General features: G+C 33.7%; 1 protein-coding gene and 1 long non-coding RNA gene across 2 annotated transcripts; both read left to right on the top strand.

Annotated features, from left to right (window-relative positions):
* Nucleotides 1-11,165: 11,165 nt before the first annotated feature.
* LOC127097003 (uncharacterized) lies at nucleotides 11,166-12,089 on the top strand. The gene has a single exon (XM_051035524.1). The coding sequence runs from the start codon at nucleotides 11,256-11,258 to the stop codon at nucleotides 11,874-11,876; it is 621 nt and encodes a 206-aa protein (XP_050891481.1). The 5' UTR covers nucleotides 11,166-11,255; the 3' UTR covers nucleotides 11,877-12,089.
* Nucleotides 12,090-14,579: 2,490 nt separating this feature from the next.
* LOC127097002 (uncharacterized) lies at nucleotides 14,580-16,448 on the top strand. Its single transcript, XR_007792896.1, has 3 exons — nucleotides 14,580-15,088; nucleotides 15,737-15,896; nucleotides 16,188-16,448. It is a non-coding gene; the product is annotated as an uncharacterized LOC127097002 (long non-coding RNA).
* Nucleotides 16,449-22,341: the final 5,893 nt, after the last annotated feature.

The following is a 22,341-nucleotide window of genomic DNA, read 5'->3' as shown; positions in this document are numbered from 1 at the left end:
TTACTGTGGGATAATGTCTTTTGCCACTTCTCACCGCATTTTCTTCCTTTCATTGCCTAGGACAAAATTTGGGTCTTCTTGTATTTAATTATCTCCCACCGTGAATGCGTAAAGACTACTGTCATTATTGTAACACCCTTCTAAAATACCCCAATATTAATTAAAACAACAAACATAATTCAGAGTAAATATGCAATTAAGGGTGTCACACTTGACACTTCACACCATTTTCCAAATAACTGGTCATACTCATTTGTTTATCAAAATAAAACATTGCACAATACGCAGCGGAATAAAATCCAACAATGAACAAAACATGTAACACATCACATGTAAAACTTGTTCAACAACCACAATTGAAAACAAAGTAAACATCCCGTCCCGATGTTACATCTACCAGAGCATGACCCACTAAGGAACTACACTAGACTCCAAGCACTAGCTTCTACTCAATCACTGCTCGTTACCTGAAACATAGTTGTAAGGATGAGTTCCTCAATCGATATAATAAGCATTATAAAATATCATGTAATGCTAAGTAAATGAACACATCTCATCACCCTAATCATATCACACATTCAGTAACGGCAACATCAACTCATACTCATAATCCTGCTCAACATAAACATCAAAACACACGTATAATATTGGAACACATCCATTCATATTATACACAATACATACATTATGCAATGAGACTCCATGCATGCGGTACCGACTATTCGTGAACACATAGTTCAACCTCACCGATCAAATCCAGATACGGCTACCAAGCTCACTAGTCCCACTCATTTGAGACCTAGTGACTCACATCACTAATTCCTCACCATGGGAATTAGCTACCACCCCAAGGGCTATGCTATGCACGCTAAATCACCTAGCATGCAAACATCAACAACAATCCACAATAATTCATCACTAATTCCTCACCATGGGAATTAGCTACCACCATAAAGGCCACAATATGCAAGCTAAATCACTTAGTCATGCAAACACCAACAATCATCCACAATGGACATATGCTCACACTCTAAGCCATAAACAGTCCATTCGCAATTGCATACATAATAGATACATCCACAGCATTATGCATACAATCATACATCATCCACATATTTATCACATAATCATATCATGCCACATAATCAATCACGGTATTAGCACGCTCTACTAATACCCCTACCGCTCAAAACAACGGGAAATGATCCCTATTATATCATATGCCAATATAGGCCAAACATCAAACATGCACACCACATGTAAATATAAATTTTTCACTTTTCACACAGTGTTAACCGGTTAACGCCCTGGGTTAACCGGTTAACGCAACACAGAACACGCTTCCTGGCAATTCACAACAGTGTTAACCGGTTAACACCCTGAGTTAACCGGTTAACGCAAGACAGACAGCAATATTTCACAATTCATAACAGTGTTAACCGGTTAACACCCTGGGTTAACCGGTTAACGCAAGACAGAAAGTTGTTCCTGCGCTAACACGAAGCAGAATGCAGAATTCCCCGCATTTTCCGCCGTTGGAGGACTTCCGGACCTCCGATTCCAATTCCGTAAAAAGCTACACTTTCGGAAAATCAAGACTCATCCAATTACAAATTCAATTACAGCTTTAACATAACTTATTCATCTCAATTTTTCAGCATTCAACATCCCAATTAGGGTCAAATCAATGGCTTATCACTACCCATTACATGTTAACCCATAATACCCATTAAACGAAGATAAACCCCCCTTACCTGAGTTAATCCGGCAATTCCTATAGCTTCAAGCTTTTCCCTTCTTCAACCCTTGCGCTCTTGCTCTTCCTCTTTGCCCTTTCTCCACTTTTGGTCGCTTCTCTGCTTTCACGGGAAAACTCTCTTTACCAAATGGAACTCTTTATATATTCCAACTTTATTATTCCAATTTATATTATTCCAATAATAATAATAATTCCAAATAATATTCCAATAATAATCTAATTATTTAATTAAATTAATAAATATACTATTAACTTAATTTAAATAATTATCATATTTTATCGGGGTGTTACAATTATCACTTACGAGTTTGAGGTAATTAAATAGGGGCAACTGTCATACCCCAATTTTGTCCGGCCATTTGTGGTTTACCCGTGAGATCTCTTTGTTTCAAAGGCCCATTTGCATAAGTGTGATCATAATCTAAAATATGGTTTGAATCTTTTTACATTACTAATCCAAAACCTATTTTTTTATTAGTAAGTATTAAGAGCCATGTTATTATTTCTATGATCACTATTTACTAGTCCATTTACACATTCCAAGTATTTATACCAAGTTCTCAGTTCTTCATGGGTTCCCAAATTAAATTTGCATTTTTTAGAAACATGTATGTGTTTTTTAAATTAAAAGTCCCATATTTAGGTTTTTGTATTAAAAATAGAATTGTGTTGTTTTTTAAAAATTAAAAGCCCCATATTTAGATTTTTGTATTTAAAATAGAATTGTATTGTTTTTTAAATTAAAAGTTCCATATTTAGATTTTTGTATTTAAAATAGAATTGTGTTGTTTTTTTTATTAAGTCATTATACTTAAGTTAAAAGTGAATTGTTTTCAAAAAAAAAGTTGAAATTGATTAGCATGAATAAATATTGAAGTAAATTTTGAAAGCTTAAAAGGTAATTACATAATTAAAATTTAATTCAATAAGTTCCAAATAATCCAAACACACATTTTGTCTTAAAAAAAAACTAAATTAAGTAATTACAGTGAAAAAATTGCTACAGATGGAAACAGGTTCCTAATAATCAAAAACCAAGTAGCTAGGTTGAAAACTCCCAAGACCAGCGCGCCTCCAAGTGTGCTTTCGTACAGCCACTTTGCCATTCCATCAAAGTCTCTTCAGAGTTGTAATCTGCAGAGAACAAAAATAACTTATTTTTAAAACACTTTTCAAAAGCACTTAGAGAACTGAAAAACAACTAAAAAATTACTCAGATTAAAACTTTATCCATAAGGTTAACCTAAACATCCAAAAAGCACTTTTGACATTAGCTTAAAACAGAACAAACCAAATCCCACATAATCTGGGATGAGAAATTCAAAAAAAGGTAGGAGTTTCTTAAGACTTAATCTGGTCTTCATAAACGATTCATGGGAGGTTAACAGGAGAACAACATACACAGCAAAAGCAATTCCTCTAAAAAACCAGAACAACATACACAACAAAACAATTCTTCAAAAAAAACATAAACCACAACAACAACAGCAAACACACAGCATAAGAACATTAAGAACAACACAGCAATTTCTCTAAAAACCTAAATAAGAACAACAACAACAGAGCAAGACCTTGTTTCTCAGAAGCTACACGAACACAACAATTTCTCTAAAACCCTAAAACACATACACAAGATAACGGGGCGATTCATTTTGAAAACCAGAACAACAACAGTAGACGACAACAGCAAGAACAACATAACATTTTTTTCTAAAAAACCCTAAAACAAAAACAGAAGCAGGAAGAGCAGACAAAGCGCACACCTACTCATTCGTCTCCAAAGCATCTTGAGTTGGTAAAAACCTAACCCTCTACTCCTTGCTCTGTTGGAATTTTGATGATTGTATGTGTGGCCTATCTTTCCTTCTGTGTGATTTGTGCCTCGCATCAGTGACTTGTTCCCACATTTCATTTTGAGGTGCATGTGTTGTGTTCGAGTTTTCTTTAGATTTTCTGATAGAATTCCATGGTTGTTGCGCTGATGCATATAGATCCATGTTTTGGTCGTTGTTGAACTGAAACCTTGGATTTCCTTGAGCTCTGTTATAAAGAAAATAATGATTGTTGTAAACAGAGAGAGATTTAGACGAATATGAGAGGGTGAAGACTTTGTCGCCGCCAGCGATGAGCCCCGATGTGGCGGAGGCTCTAGGGTTTCCGATCGGCCATGGGAGAGGGAGAGAGCGATGATGGTTTTGTTTTGCTGATACGTTGATTTGGGATTTTTCATTCCCGTAGATGTGGCTTAAGGGACAGCTTGGGCCTTAAGCCCAATCTCCCTTATTCACTCATCATTTGGACCATACACCCCCACTTCATTATCCGTACCCCCATGCGATTGGGTTGTTCTTTTTAGGCCCATACTGATTATTTAGAATGATTTGAGAATTTTAATCTTTGAAAATATTTTAGAATTTAATTAGATCTCTTTTTTTAGAAATAATTGTAGATTAGTTAGAATTATAAGGTGATTTAGAATTATTTTAGAATTTTTAATTTAATTTAGAATGATTTTAGAATTTAATCTTTGAAAATATTTTAGAATTTAATTAGATTTCTTTTTTTTTTAGAAATAATTGTAGATTAATTAGAATTATAAGGTGATTTAGAATTATTTTAGAATTTTTAATTTAATTTAGAATGATTTTAGAATTTAAATCTTTGAAAATATTTTAGAATTTAATTAGATTTCTTTTTTTAGAAATAATTGTAGATTAATTAGGATTATAAGGTGATTTAGAATTATTTTAGAATTTTTTAATTTAATTTAGAATGATTTTAGAATTTAATCTTTGAAAATATTTTAGAATTTAATTAGATTTCTTTTTTTAGAAATAATTGTAGATTAATTAGAATTATAAGGTGATTTAGAATTATTTTAGAATTTTTAATTTAATTTAGAATGATTTTAGAATTTAATCTTTGAAAATATTTTAGAATTTAATTAGATTTCTTTTTATAGAAATAATTGTATATTAATTAGAACTATAAGGTGATTTAGAATTATTTTAGAATTTTTAATTTAATTTAGAATGATTTTAGAATTTAATCTTTGAAAATATTTTAGAATTTAATTAGATTTCATTTTTAGAAATAATTGTAGATTAATTAGAATTATAAGGTGATTTAGAATTGTTTTAGAATTTTAATGTAATTTAGAATGATTTTAGAATTTAATCTTTATTAATATTTTAAAATTAATATTTTGGATAATAGTTTAGAATTGAGATTTTCGATTGTTTAATATTGTTTTGAGTTTTGATTTAATGATACTTTTGTTAATTGTTTAAACTTTAGTTATTTGTTTTAGATTTAACATTTTATTGCAATTCTCTTGTTATTTCATGTTGATTTCAACTAACACCTAACATTTAACGATTAACTCTAATTTTTTAATTTCCACAATTAACATCTAACTCTTTTAAATCCCGCTTCTAACATTTATTTTTTTGTGTATTTACTTTACTTCGCTTTATGCTATATCATTGTACATTCTCCATCTCATCTTAAAATAAACCTAAAAATGATAAAGACTTAAAAGATACAAAAAGATTATAATTCTCATGCCATCAATTCAAACCAATTTTTTAAAAACAAATAGAACTTCTCGATTCAAAGTCGAGCCCATTTTAAATGCCTTTGTAAGTCGATTGCTTGAAAAAGCATCGTCATCAACCTCACATTACTTACTCTTGGGTTTTCTTACAATGAGACCTATTCGGTTTTAATTAATCGATTAAATGGATTATTCACCAAATAAATTCAATTCATTCACAAGAATGCAAATTTTAAAACCTCGATCCGACATCGAAAGTTAAATTAAAATACTTAATCACATCTAAACAACACTTCATTTGAAAATGAAAAGGGGGATGGTTTTGAGTTTTCAACTCCTCTCCTCGATTATTTGAATACGAGTTTTCTTACTCGGTTAGTCAAATGGTAGTCATTTCTAATTCATTTAAGTACAAACAAATCAAATCCTTTTATAATAACAAAACAAAAAGGGAGATAACTTTGAGTCTTCAATTTTTCTCCTCGATTATTTGAATACAAGTTCTCTTACTTTGTCAGTTAAATAATTGTCGTTCCTCTACAAACTTCCAAACCCGATTAAATCAAAATATTTTCACAATGAGCTAAATGAAAAAGGAGTTGACTTTGAGTTTTCAATTTCTCTCCTCAATTGTTTGAATACGAGTTTTCTTACTCGGTCAGTCGAACAATTGTCATTTTTCCGCAAATTAATAAATTAATCAAATCATTTCATAATAAATTATATGAAAGGGGGATGGTCATGAGTCTTCAATTCCTCTTCTCAAGTGCTTGGATATGAGTTGTCTTACTCAACCATTCGAGCACTTGTCGTTCATTCTAAAAATACATCAACCATACGCAAACTTATTTTCGTAATCACTCAGATGAAAAAGAAAGTGGTCTAGAGTCTTCTATTCCCTTTCCCGGTTATTAGGATACGAGTTGTCTTACTCGGTTATCCGAGTATTCGTCATCCGTTTAAAATACCTTAACCATCATTCAAATCCTTTCCATAATTAAGGATGAAAAAGAAAGTGATCCAGAGTCTTCTACTCCCTTTCCCGACTGTTAGGATACGAGTTGTCTTACTCGACTATCCGAGTAATCGTCATCCAACCAAAAACATCATAACCAATCAAATAAAATATCCAACATATTAATCCAACTTGTCACCCTCGTGTGATCAAAACTCTTTTCAGAAAGAACATTGTTTAATCCTTTCTATTGCATACAACAAACTAGTGATTAAGCCTCCGCCGAGAGTAGACAAGCCAACGTTTAGCCTTTAGGATGCGATCTAAACAGTCGTTCATTAAAAAACCAACTAACCGTAGTTCTCCGAACTACGAATGCTCTGATTTCCTTATTTAAGGATACGTAGGCAGGAGATTGTTGTATCTTCGCGAGCACACTAATAAAAAACCTCCCCTTTCTCCTTTCTAAGGTTTTCATCCATTTCTATATTTTATAACCCAAAGATAACAAACAAACATAAATTAACACTCGAAACACACATTAGAACTAAAAGGTTCCCGTTGAGTACAACGGATGTAAGGGGTGCTAATACCTTCCCTTACATAATCCACTCCCGAACCCGAATATGGTTGCGACGACCATTATTCCATTATTCCATTTCCTAAAGGTTTTATCGATATTTTCCTATCCCTTCATTGGGATAAATAAAGTTCGGTGGCGACTCTGTTCGAACACTAAATATTTTTCGCGACCATCGCGAGGAATCGTATTTTTCGAGATGCGACAACATCTTTCACTCCTTCGACTCGACCGCTTGGAGACTCTATAACATTGATGAAATTCATCCTGAACCTATCCTCCATAGAACTATGAAAAAATATGGAATTATGATCCCCATCCCTAAGCCACATTTCTCTAGATTTCTGCCTCAAAAGACTTTCCTTTAGAACCAAGTTTCTCCAAACAAAATCGTCGTCTTTGCTCTCCCTTTGACTAGATTAGAAATAATACAACCCTGATTCAGGACAAGAGAACTATCGAAATCAGTCAAATCATTGATAGCATTCTTTATGTTCAAATCGATCCAGCTGAAACCCCTTTTGTTTCAACACTTTAATTTCTCCTTCAACATTTGCAGTTTCTCTTTGAATATGAAATCTCCTCTCCCTTTAACAACTAAATTCTTCCACTCCTTAACAATAAACTCATCATGCTTGATCCAACAGTTGTTAAATCTGAAAGGTTTGGGACCCCAATCCTCAGTATTAGATTTTAGCCAAATTGGACAATGGTTCAAAATGTCCCTCTTCCCAATTTGTTGTCTTGTTATCTTCCAGTTTGAGACCAAAGTTGCACACAAAAGGAACCTATCCAATCTTCTCATAGTGTTCCCTGCCCCGTTGAACCACGTGAAATTACCATCTAAACTGGGAACATCTAACAGCTCCATGTCTTCTATAAAAGCTTTGAACTCCTCGTAGTTTGAACCTCTGTAGCTCATCCTAAGCACCATTCATTAGTCAAATTCTTTCTTTTTAAATTAATCAAAACGTTCCACATATTTCTCCTTTTCAACATGTTATAAGATGCATAGATACTAATAAAATTATAAGTTCTCCCTTTCCAATATGCATTTAAACCAACAGAACCATCCCCCTTAAAGTTGTAACTGAGAGATAAGAAATATTTCCTCCAAAGAATCATCATACCTCCAGAAGCACCATCAACCCTACCGCTAGTCCACTCTACATTCTTAGCTCCCCAAAACTCACCAGCGATCTTACTATCAAAAGTTTGAAGTTGCGTTTCTTGACGGAAACAAATGTCAAACTTACCTACTTGAATGTTGTACCCAATCCCTTTCCTCTTTATTTTTCTACCTCCACCTCTGATGTTGAAAGATAGAATATTCATTTGGAAGATTGTAATGTCGCCACCCAATTATCCTTTTCTTCCTTATCTCTTTTCTCCATTAACGTCACCTCTTTCACAGAATTGCACTTCTTCTTGGCACTCGAAATCCCCAGTCTAGAGATATAATCCCAAATAATACTTCCCACCTTGGATTCCATGTTTTCTCAAAACCTGGAATTTCTTTGATTGACATCAGAATCCGTAGTGGATTCACAACACAACATTGCCCCACCTAAAATTTGGTTCTCATAACCAATAGGACTCTTGCGAGCACTGCTACACCGAAGCTTCTCATCAATGACCTCCACCTCTTAGTCAATCACTTGCTTGCAATTTCTAATTTCCTTTCTATGGCAACAAATTTGTACATAAATTTTACTTCACCTTGGCTGAAGAAGGACGAAATTCATCTCTCTTCAAAATATCCAAAACGACCATATTCTTTTTCGTTTTGGGCTTCCTCCTGATAACTTTATGGCAGGCATCATTAAAGCTAATTGGGCCTAAGTTCTCAATGCCCACAACCAAAGGCCCAACACTTTTGATAGTATCACTCTCTTCAACCTTATTTCCCTAAGTATAAGGCAAAGTCCAAGGACCATAAAAATCCTTAGCCAACTCCACATTTTCCTCAGGTAGATGACACATATTCAGAGGATTAGAAACCTCAACAAGCCTAGGACATACAATAGGAGACACCGGGTCCCTAGGTTCCGTACATGAAATGTTGCTTTTCAAAAGTTGAATTTAAGCATTTGGTGAAAAGTTATACTCAAAGTTATTATTCTTAAACACCAACAACACCTTTTCTCCATATAATTCATCACACGTCTTATCATTATCACCTTTTAAGCCTCGAAACACTACATCATCGACAATAACTTTTATATTTGATCCTCTTACTTCTGAGTTGATATCGAAATCCACTCATTTATCATGTCCGTCCTCCCACCTAACAGAATTATCCTTCGAACCAACTAATTCCTCCTCTGAACCAGAGTTAGTACGTGCAACTCTCCTAGCAAGCAATCCAATCGTACCTTGAGCTTCTTCCATGATTTTGATTCTAAAAATAGTAGAATTAAGTTGAATACTAAACACTTCTTCAATCACCGAGGCGCATCTAGTTCTGACCATAAAACGAGCGACATCCATTCTGGAATGGTTGGACGTATTATCATCACAATAGATGAAATTTCTAATGGTTGATGTTAGAAACTCGAAAAATCTTATAGATCAAGCTTGACAATGGTCTCCAAAGCATTTAATCCAAGTAGTTCTTTCATGATCAATATCCTTAGGTTGCCATGCTCTAACTTCTTTGAACCATTGGCTTACCCATGAATAAGCTTCCTCAATCAAAGCCTTTATGTCACCATCTTCCAGTTCCTCCAACAAACAAAAGTTAGCACCCAAAGGTGTAACTTTCACAAAAAAATAACCTTTAGAATGAAAAATATCTAGCATTTTATATGTTAAACCAGGATTTTCTACGACTCCAATGAAAGCCTTATGGAATCTAGACAATTACTTTTCATTCTACGTAAATTTCAGAATAATCGATGCATCTTCTTTTGGTTTGGTTTGCTGAAAATCAGACCCTCTGCCACTAATCACCTTTGCAAATGATCTTCTCCCTCTGTTCTGAAATCTCTGATCCTTAATAAAAATTTCGGTCGTGTCCCTGATTCCCCTGGATTGAGCCAAGTGATCACCAAATTTTTCCTCCACCTCTCTACCCTTTCTTTTAGCCTCCCAAATCTTCTCCCCTAAATTCCTTCCTCTGAAACCTTGGAAGATTAGTAAAAAGTTTCCTACCTTTAATGAAAGTGTTGTCCAACTTTGTTGTCATCATTCTTTCGTCCCTTACAATGAAAAATTGAACGAAACTGTATTTGTTTCCTCTCTTATCTCTTTTCGGCGGTATTATAACTTCATGAATATCCCTCAAATCCTTGAGAACTTCATACAAATCTTTCGCTCTCCCCTTGTCTACAAAAGAAGTTAAGAAGAAGGTGGAAAAAATAGGTTTCCCATTTTTCCTTTTCAAGCCTTCAACGTTCCATTTGTCACCATTTCTTCTATCTGCTCTATTTAATAACACCTTTGTCCAACCTTCATTATTGTTGACCTCCTTACCTTCGGCATTGTTGACCTCCTTGCCACTTTCCTACCTCCTTGCCACTTTCCTTTGTAGACAATTTTATAGTACGGAGTACTACTAATTACATTGTATAATATAGAGTGGAATAGGAAAATTCATTAAACCAGAATTTGTGAAAATATTATTGGGGGCTCTTTAGCCTTGGCTACTTTATGGATTGGGGTCACGTTTTGTAGACTTGCATAAATTAACAACTATATTCAAATTTGATTTGTCAAGTCGTGTGACTAGTCTTTTGCTAGATCCAATTCACGTTGGTTCCATTGTAAGTTTTAAATTGAACTGTAAATGATATTTTACGAATTTAAAATTCAGCAAAAGAGAAGAAATAACATAATTTCTATGTGACATTTTTCTGGAGTTAGTAAATCGGTTCCATAATCAAAGGCACTTGAACTGATTTTTAGTTGTGACAAATGTCCGAAAAGAAAAAGACCAATGAAGTGGGCCAAGTGACAGTACATTGCCTCTTTTACTTCCTTATTCTTGGGTTGTACCTAGTGGCACCAACATTGATTTTGAAAAAGACTTCTAAAGCAACATAGTATGCTCCATTTATCTCATTCTACTTTGACCAACTAAATCATGGTAATTGTACACTACAAAGCAACCACACACAATTACTATACGATAACAGGAACAATCTAAAGAAAAAAGTTAATGTATACACAAAAGCAATTCCAAATGCATGATTATGAGATGTCTCTTTTTCCACTTTAATGTTCTTCTAGTCTAACTTTTGTCAAAGCACACAACAAGAATCTAACCGACCACACAACAAAACAAAGTTCTATATACTTTATTTCTCCACAAGTTTCCCGCTCTACTATTCCCTCCAACCATACTCCAACACATAAACACAACAAACAAACAAACATCACACCAATATAGTTTCCAAACTCAAACATGGGAAACTGCATCGTTGGGTCCAATGCAGATTCTGATTCAACCATCAAAGTAATAACATCAAACGGTGGAATCATGGAGTTCAGTGCTCCATTAACAGTAACTTTCATCACCAACGAGTTCCCTGGTCATGCCATATTCAGAAGCCATGATCTCTTTTGGAAGCCACTCAGCCAGTTCGATGAGTTAGAACCAGGACAATCATACTATTTGCTTCCGATCAACAACAAAAACACAGAATCTCCAAATGGTAGTCATGGAAGTGATTATGAACATGTTGTAAGACAAGGACATGTTAGATCTCATAGTGTTCCAACAACCTCGTACCCTGCTCCATATAGAATGTCTTTAGATTACCAACACAACCTAGGGATGAGGTTTCTTAAGAAGTCTTCTGTAGAATCTTTGTCTTGTAGAAACAGGTTTTGGAAAGTGAAGCTTGTGATTAGTCCAGAAGAGTTGGTGGAAATTTTGGCGCAAGAGGGTCGAACAAAAGAGTTGATAGAAAGTGTAAGGATTGTAGCAAAATGTGGTGACATTTCATCTGCAGCTGAAGACATTGTTTCTGATCAATGGAGCCTTTCAAACACCAGTTGGAGCATTTCTTCTAAAACAAAATGAACAAGTAATTTATGAAACATTAATGTCTTTTTCTGTGAATTTTCTTTTTGTTACTTTTGCTACAATACTTTTTTTTATATGTATGCAATTATGTATGTATCATATTTTGTTTCTTCTATATAAAATTCAATGTAGATTCACTCCTTTTTTTTCATATGACATTGTAGAATTTATGATTAATTGTGTGTTGCAGAACACTTTATTTCTGTTCTATTTCGACCAGATCTTTTTATTTATGGGTTACTTACCAAAGGAAAAAAGACATAGTATGATCTATTTCAACATTATTAGGTGTGTTTTTGTTTAATGCTAATTTGAAGTCAAAGTCAAAATTCAAATGGTAAAACTAAATGAAAAATAATATTAAAATAAAGTATTTTCTCCTTTAAATGCTTGAGGTTTTGATTTCTACGATATTTATGAAAACTCACATGAATTCATGATGTTGAACATGAAGAACATGATGGTGAGAAAATGAAAGTGAATTCTCATACATTGATCAAGTAGTAGTGTGGCTTATATACAAGAGTTACTTATTTACTCATTACTTAGGATACAAACAATCTTCCTAACTAACTAGAAAATGAGTGTAACAAACTATAACTAATTGTAACTGTCAATAACTGTCTTCTAAACTAGTTAAAAGTCTCCCATAAGTTAAACTTTGGTAAATATTAATCAAGTCCAACTTGGACATGAGTGCATGGAATGGTTTCGTAAGCAAAGATTTGGTAAAAAAGTCAACAAGTTGATTGTTGGAGGAAACGAAAATGAGCTTCATGACACCTGTCAAGAAATTTTCTAAAATAATATGAAAATCAATCTCGAGATATTTGATTCTTTCGTGAAAAACTGGATTTGCAACTATATGAAGGGTGCTTTGGCTGTCACAAAAGAGGACTGTGGCTTAAAACATTAAATGTGTAAATCATTCATCAAATAAAGATTTCATTGAAGTTCACAAGTTATTGTGGTCATATACTCAGCTTCAGAGGATTGAAGCTACGCAAAATATACCTGAGCGCATCGCATGCTCAAAGATACAGCAGAGTCACCATCGAACTTTATTTATTTCCGAAGGAAAGAGAAAACATCGATAAAACTCGAGAGAAGAGAAAAAGGGTAAGAAAGTTGGTTATGCAAGGGGAAGGTATTAGCATCTCTCACATCCATTGTATTTAACGGGAACCATTTTGATTGTTCTTTGCAAGAATAGGTGTTACTATCTAAAGATTACTCGTGAAAGGAGAAAGATTTAATAATTAATGGAAAAAAAGAAAATAATTATTAATATGCTCGACAAAGATTTGATCCCTTGTGTCTACGTATCCTCATAGTGCAATAAGAAAGTCAGAGCTCCGTAGTTCGTGGTAGAAAATACAGATGTGTTGGTTGTTTTTAATGAACAGTGTTAACATTCGCGTTCTAACAACCAATGTTGTTTGTATGCTCGAGTATGGGAGACTTAAGCATTTGTTTATTTGCGGTAGAATGGATGCGCTTGGATCGCACTCTAGCAGTTAAACATCACTTGTATGCTCGTGCATGAAGGCTTAAGCTTTGTTCACAATTGAACGGAAGACACATTTCCTTTCTGAAAAGGTTTTGAAAAGAAGATGCCCAAGGGCCAAAACGAATTTGATGAGTTGAGTTTTCTTTTATTCTGAATAGAATGTCATGTTTTGAATTGTACTAAAGTCAATGAATGAATGTGAATACTCTGAGCAACTCGGTCATTTGTCATGTATCCAAAGATATTCAGAATGATGGTAAGAATGTTCCCTCTCACCCCTTCTCCATTGCTTAAGACTTATGACGTACAATTTGCATCATAACTCACAAGTGTTGAAGTTGAACTTTTGTAATGCTTAAAGTGTAATTCAATATGTCTGCAATGTCTGACTTGTATTTACTTGTATGTGAAGTCTTGAACATGTTGATAGCTTGAGATCCAATGCATCAAGTATAAGGAAATGATCTTATCAAGTGATTAATAGACTTTTGATCACTTGAATAGTCAGGGGAAATGAGCACAGTCAAATGATTTAATTGATCAAAGCAAACTTTGATCAACTGAATCAATCGGGGTGAACACAGTTGATAATCCATGCACAAAGAAATAAAGTCTGCAAACTCTACGGATTAATCATTTAAAATAAATTCTAAAGTCCTAAATCTAAGGGATCATGTAGTTGGATGAAATGCAATCAATCAGAGTATCGTATCAAAGATCACAAAAAACAATTGATTAAAAGAGCCATCAAATCTAAAAGATTATGAACAAACACATTCTAATCAATTAGAATTCTAAACATGAATTAAAATTATAAAATTAAACCATGCAATTAAAAATTATCATGTGCAATTAACATCTAAACCTAATAAAAAACTAGGTTAATATCATATATTTTCCAATTCATTTTTCAACAATCAATTAAGGATTAATCAAATCAATTAATTCTAATCAACCACTAATCATGTTAAAAACATAATTAAAACTAACAATCTATTTTCCATCAATTTGCATTAACATGAATTAATCAATCATACAAAATGTAACAAAATTAAAGAATGAAAATAGCAAAATAAAATGCAAAAATAAATCCAAATGGAGGGGTATACTCAGCAATTCATAGGTGCAATCGGTGAAAACATGCAGGGCCCAAACAAGGCCCATATCTATGCTCAGCCAAGGCAACAGGGAGTGCAGATGCAAGACTGGGCACAGGAAGCACGTTTAGGCCAAAAATCCCAAAGTGAAGCAAACTGAAGGATGAAGAAAGAATTGTGAGCAAAAGGCACGTGCAAGAATGTTAATCACGTTTATCATGAGTTGAGTCCAAGTTCAAAACATCTCCAAGTCAGCTTCCCTCCTCGTGAGTTCAACTCTGCTCCACCGTGCCGGAGGTCGCCTCCAGTGGCGGCGGAGACCTACTATCCAAATAAAACGACATCATGCTCTTCATCTTTTCAACCTGATTTTAAATCTCACCATGAAACAACCTGATTCCCTCTCAAAAATTTGAAACAAAGCCACATGTTGAAATACCCTAAACCTTTGAATCAAAATTAAAATCTTAATTCTCGGAATCAAAGCCCTAGAGGTTAGGGCTTTGATTCCCTTAATCCTCTTCTACACTCTCGTAACAAGCATGAAGTGAAATGATGAAGAAAAAATGAAAGCAACTCACAGAAGCAGCGCCGGAGATCAGGTACGAAGCTCTGAATCCTATCGAATCTTCTTCTTCTTCTTAAAATTCTTGAGAGATTGTGAGAGCAGAGAGGGGAGTGTGAGCTCGTGTGCGAGAAGCGATATTGTGAAGTGTTGAATGCAGAGCTCTGACGAGTGAGGGAGAGTGATAATGAATGATTCTGGAATTCGTCATTGAATGAAGGTTGATTGAATTTATAGGAGGGAGGATTAACAGAGAATCTAACTCTATTAATTGTTAGTTAGCAATGTGAATGGAAAGTTGTTAGAAGTGATTCACAGTGTCAAATAGTTAGTTAGGATTAGTTAGGTTCAGTTAGAGGAAATGATGAAATAGATTCTGAAGCTTAGTTTGTTGAATGAGTTGGTTCAAGTTAGTTGTCCAATTTCTCTTAAATGAAATGATGAAATGGATTTGGAAAGTCTGAGTGGCAGTGAGTACTGAAACTGAGTGTTGTAACTGATATATTGAATTAGTTTAATTTGTTATGAAAAGTGTTCAGTAGAAATGCTCAGTTAAATTGGAAATGTTAGTATGGTGATGTTAATATGGTTTGCTCAATTTTATTCAGCTGCATTGCCTTGTTGTTGTTAAATCGTTGATATGGCTTGTTATGTGAAATGGTTTTCTATTGCTTGAATGATGCAGGAAGTGGTTGCAGGCTTTGTGTTGTTGATGTAAATTGTTGACCTGTGGGATGTTTGCTTGAATGAATGGGATGCCCTGTTGATATTGTTCATGTGGACTGCTACTGAATCTCACTTTGCAATGTAATGGCTTGCTAGGTTGCTGCATCGATTTTCTGCAGGTTGGTATTGTGAATGGTGATACATGGTATATATGATCATATTATTGTACCGATGTTGATTGTTATGTGTTACATGGTTTATGAAATATGGAATGGTCATAGCTGCTTGGATTGTGTTGTTTTGATGATTGTTATATTGAATTATGTACATATCATGTTTGGTTGGTTTATGTCATGTGATGTTCATGTAAAGAATGGCTTTGGTATTCTTGAAATTGCTTTGAAATGTTGGACCTAAAATGCTTGAAAATGACATAAGTGACATATTGATTTTTGGTCTTTGTTTTGTAGGAAATGGATGGATGCAAGAATGATTGGTTCTTAAAGAACAAGGACATTAGGGTTTAGGGATTTTGAAATGGTGAGTTGACTTTGGTCAGCTGATTGACCAAAAAGTCAATAGTTGACCAAAAGTCAACTTATGCAAAAATGTAATTTTTCTTTGTAATTTTTTCAATGCAATGTGTATGGATAATGTAAACGTGACTCTAATGAATGCAATGTATCTTCTTTTGGTAAAAAATATTCAAATAAAACAATGAAACAATTGGATTCAAATGGCCATTTTCCAAATTCAATATGAACAAATGCCTTAGATGAACGAATGAAATTGAAATCCAATGACCATGGAATGATTTGACTAAATGGACAATGGACTTGAATCAATGGGACTAGAAATGAATCTTAATACTAATGATACCATGAAAACCAATGGATGAAATGTGACTTGGAATGAGACTTCAATAAAATAAGACTATAAAAACCAATCAATGAATGGAATGTGAATGAAATATGAATGCAAGCATACCTTAGACCAATCACATAGCAAGCCATGAACTAGGGTTCCAACTAACTGAAAGATCAAAGTGTCACGCAACAAATAAGAACCACAAACTAAATGAGTAATCAACACAAGTAATCCACCAATTCCATGAACCACCATTAGGGTTCCCGCTACCTCAAAGCAAGCCACAAAGTTCACAAACCTCCCTAATTTAGAATTAGGGTTTTGTATGGATGAAACACCAATATGAAACTTCTAAGGGCTCAGGCACCTAGCAGCTAGGGGTTTTCACCTTGAACCATGATGGGCTCTCCCCATTGATTGTAGCATCACAACCCCTTTGGCTTGATCCCCACATAAACCTTAGCTCCTTGTTAGGTAAAAACAACCTCAAACCTTTGAATCTATGATGATGTTAGTACTGTAACACCCTAAACCCCGTACATAAAACTACCATGGAATTTTATTAAAGATACTACAACACTCAAAGTGTCACACACTACAAACACATAACCTGCTCCGTAATACTGGTTACAACAAAATAGTTTAATACACACATTTGTACTTGGGATGTATACACGACATCCAACTTATTAATATGTTCTAGAGATATTTACACGACATCAAACTCGTCTAATTTGTATCACGTACTCATGTAAAAGGAATTCAAAACATATCATCGGATACTCATCCAAATATATATGGTGTCATCGCAGCAGAATCATTAATAGAGCATTTAACAACAATATTGTAACTCACAACATTTATATATGCATGATAAAATTATGAAACTCTTGAGTTTAAAATATCGTTAAACCCTTTTTCTAACGCAACTGACTGCATCCCTAAAAGACTTATGAAACTCAAGATATGCCTGAAACATGATGACCAATGCAGGGCTGAAACTGTCTATGGCTCGTGTATAAAAATCAGCAAACTGCTATTATTGTAGTGCCACTATACCCAATTTCTCTACTTCAAAAGAAGGATTGTCGTGTTAGCTTCCCAACAAACCGTGTCTCAATCCGAGTCCTAAAACTCAAGTTATGCCTGAAATAAGACGGTCAATCCACTCATATGTCTACCTGCGATTTTCCACGCTTTCCTCCCTGTTGAGCCTATTTCAAAACTCGTATATTTCACCTATTTTATTTCTAATTGTCCTAAAAAACATATCTATAAGACTCCAAACAAGTATATACCATGATTCTATTATTATTATTAGGAAAATACACCCAAAGGGCACAAACACGAATCATCACACAATTACAAGGCAAACAGGGATCCCAAAAATAAATAGTTATTCTTAACCTTATACAAGATATTCAAGAAGATGATATCAACAAGGTTATCACATTAACCTTACCTTATCAAAGGCATCAACATATGTATCGAATCAAAATACAAGAATGCATACAAATCACTCAATAGAGCACAAAAAAATCATACAACAACACAACAAAACAGAATTTACACAATACCTATTGGAGGTTAAGAACTCCTTTACCCTATCCCTCATGCATAATCCATTTTTATTAAAAGTTATTCTCCCCCTTACCTTAGATTTCTCTTGCAATTTCTTCTAAACTTCTCTGATGGGTGCTCTTCTATGCCATAGTCTTCTCCTTTCTTGCGTCTTTTCACTTTTTCTCTACGTAGTGTCAAACTCCCCTTCTCATTCTCTTTCTACTATAAAAATATAATATCTTAATTATGATGTTCCTACTTTGCCCTTAATTTTCTCTCTAATCTCCATCTTGCTCCCAATATCTCTAGAACTTCTATTTTCTTTTTATTATATTTATATTATTTGAATAGTATAACCAAATCATTATTTTTAATTAATAAAATAATTCTAATTATTATCTCTTCCTCTAATTACTCTCCACACCATATCATAAGGTCATACACTCTCACTCTCATCCATATTTATTTAATTAAGCACACATAATAATTAAATTAATACACAAAATTATAATTAAAATAAAATAAAATAATTTACTAAAAATTGGGTGTTACAACTCTTCTCCACTTAAATAATTTTTGTCCTCGAAAATTACTGATTCAAATATTTACTCCCTTTTCTAACTCCCAATCTTCCAAACCACACATGTACCCTTGCAATAACGGCACGTTGAACCAACTTTCCACACCTGAAAAATCTTAGAGAAGTAGAAGCTTCTCCCCCACTTGTTTCAAACTCGTTCCTGCAAACTAGTGGTTAGAAAAACAAACGAGTACCGATAGTGTTTTCACACACATGTCGCATACAAGAGAACAAACATATTATAACAATCTGGTTGAACGGACTGACATGCTATGATACCACTAATATAACGCCCTAAACTCCATACATAAAATTATCATATAATTTTATTAAAGATACTACAACCACTCAGGATGTGACACACTACAAACACATAACCTACTCCATAACACAAGTTACAACTGAATAGTTTAACACACGTGTTTGTACTTGGGATGTATACACGACATCCAACTCATCTTATTTGTTCTAGAGATGTTTACATGACATCCAACTCATCTGATTTGTATCACGTACTCATGTAAAAGGCATTCAAAACCTATCATCGCATACTCATCCAAATATTTATGGTGTCATCGCAGCAGAATCATTAATAAAGCAATTAACAACAATATTGTAACTCACAATATTTAGCCTCATAAACGTCAACTTCATAACATAAGCAAAATGAGTTTATAACATTCAACTCAAAACAACTTAGAAATCTCGACAACATAAATAGTCTGGAGTTTAAACATAAAATGGCATAATAATCAATTCAAACGGTTATCACTAACCCGATGTTACATGATAAGAGCAAGACACCACTAGTCAAAGCGATAAACTAAAGAAGTAACTCCAAGAGATATCTACTTACTTCAGCAATGCTACTCCGAAGTATCTTCACGATGCCCATGTAAAGGCAACATTCAAACAGAAGGGATGAGAAATCACAATTAATAATAACAAACATATACTGCAAGTTAGGATATCAACACATAACATATTCTACACAATCTCAATCATAGTCTATCAATTATATTCCCACGCCCAACTCACCAAATCAATCATAACTCAACAAATATATCTCAACAAATGCACATATGACTCGTTACTGCAATGCAACTCGACATGCAACTATATGCATATACATGTGGTACCAACTCAACATTTGGTCCCCTCTTTTGAACCCCTGAGCCCCCCTCTTCTGAGCTCCAAGCCCCCACTTCTGAGCTTGAGACAAGCCACTAGTCTCCTCTTCTGAACTGTCGAATATTCCTCTTGACACAACTTAACATGAATGTATGAACATGTTAACAAAATTCAATGTGTTAAGACCTCTCTTTTGATTCTAACATACATGCATTGACAAACTCGCGTAATACTCTCTCGTAGATTACCACAACAACTCACATAATACTCAACATAGCAACACAAATCCAACACATATAATGATTTAACTCAATAAAATTATCAATTCACATTTATGTAACTCACATTTAACTCAACGATACACAACAACATACCTATAAAAATCAACAAGTATGCAAGAAAAAGCATAGTAATCTGGCACAAGATCATCAACTCGTCTATACATAAAATTAATAAAAACAATTAAAACTTATTTTTAATCATTTAAGTCACGTCAAACAACCTCTAACACTATCCAACAGTAGCCAACAGTCCCGAAAACTCAAAAGAATCAAAAATATATTTTTATGAGTTCACAATATATCAACAAAATATTTGTATTAATTTATTCTATAGTCTTAACTTGTAAAAAGTCATATCAATTTATAATTACAACTTAACAAGGTTACCTATGAACTCTAAACAACTCTACAGCAATTCCTACTACTCTAAAAAAACTCTAAAGTGCTCAAAATGCTCAACTGACAACTCTTGCACATAAAGACAACTCTTATGAACTTGATTGGTTGTTTTAACAACTCTATTTATGACTCTAAATAATAAATATCTTCAACTCAACTATAAAATATTATTATTAATTACTCAGCAACTCTATTTAAATCTTTTGCCTTAACAACCTTAAACACATAAAAATATCACTCAAAAGGTAACATTATAATATCAACAGTGCTCAAAGTTCAACTCAAGTGTATTCTATATTCTGATATCCAACTCTAAACAACTCAAAAGCAACTCTAACAATTCCATAATAACTCTAAACAAATAAAATACGACTATTAAACTCTTTAAAGAGGTAAAGAAGGGTCACCACACTCAAAATTGTTCAAACCTCTGAACTTAACTCTAAAATTGTCTAACTTCAAAATAATACAAAAAATTAAAGACTTATGATTAAATTATGAAAATATCTATTACAAAATATATTTAAACCCTTTTTCAAACTCACTTAACCGTACCTCCAACAGAGTTACGAAACTCTAGTTCTATTTGTTTCAGTTTAGCCATAACACAATATTTTTACATAAACTCTAAAACAGAATGCTTGACTTCAAAATAGCACGAAACATTATATACGCATGATAAAATTATAAAACTCTTGAATTTAAAATATCATTAAACCCTCTTTATAACACAACTGGTGGCATCCCCAAAAGACTTACGAAACTCAAGTTATGTTTGAAATATGATGACCAACGCAGGGGTGAAACAGACTACGCCTCATGTAAAAAAACCAAAAAAATTCTATTGTTGTAGAGCCCCTAGGCTAAATTTATCTACATCAAAATAATAATTATCGCGTTAGCTTTCCAACACTTTAAACCATGTCTCAATCTGAGTCCTGAAACTCAAGTTATGCCTGAAATAAGGCGGTCGATCCACTCATACGTCTACCTGCGATTTTCCACATTTTCCTCCCTATTAACCATATTTCAAAACATACCTATTATAATCCAAACAAGTATATACCATAATTCAAATATTATTAAGAAAATTCGTCTCAAAGGGCACAGACACGAATCATCACACAATTATAAGGCAAAGTAGAGATCCCAAAAATAAATTATTATTCTTAACCTTATACAAGGTATTCAAGAACATGATATCAACAAGGTTATCACATTAACCTTTCCTTTTCAGATACATCAACATATGCATCGAATAAAAATATAGAAATGCACACAAATCACTCAATAGAGCATAAAAAAAATCATACAACAACAACACAACAAAACAAAATTTACACAATCTCTATTGGAGGTTAAGAATTTCTCTACCCTACCCATCATGCATAAACCCTTTTTATTAAAAGTTATTCTCTCCCTTACCTTAGATTTCTCTTGCAATTTCTTCCAAACTTCTCCGATGGATGCTCTTATATGCCATAGTCTTCTCCCTCCTCTGGGTTATTTTCACATTTTCTCTACGTAGTGTCAAACTCCCCTTCTCATTCTATTTTTACTCTAGAAACATAATACCTTAATTATGATGTTCCTACGCTGCCCTTAATTTTCTCTCTAATCCTCACCTTGCCCCCAATATCTCTACAACTTCTATTTTTCTTATTCTATTTATTTTATTTCAATAATATAACCAAATCATTATTTTTAATTAATAAAATAATTCTAAATATTTTCTCTTCCTCTAATTACTTTCCACACCATATCATAAGGTCATACACCCTCACTCTCATCCACATTTATTTA

The sequence above is a fragment of the Lathyrus oleraceus genome, chromosome 6 (assembly GCF_024323335.1).
Source record: "Lathyrus oleraceus cultivar Zhongwan6 chromosome 6, CAAS_Psat_ZW6_1.0, whole genome shotgun sequence".
NCBI lineage: Eukaryota > Viridiplantae > Streptophyta > Magnoliopsida > Fabales > Fabaceae > Lathyrus > Lathyrus oleraceus.
This window is presented reverse-complemented; position numbering and strand designations above follow the sequence as displayed.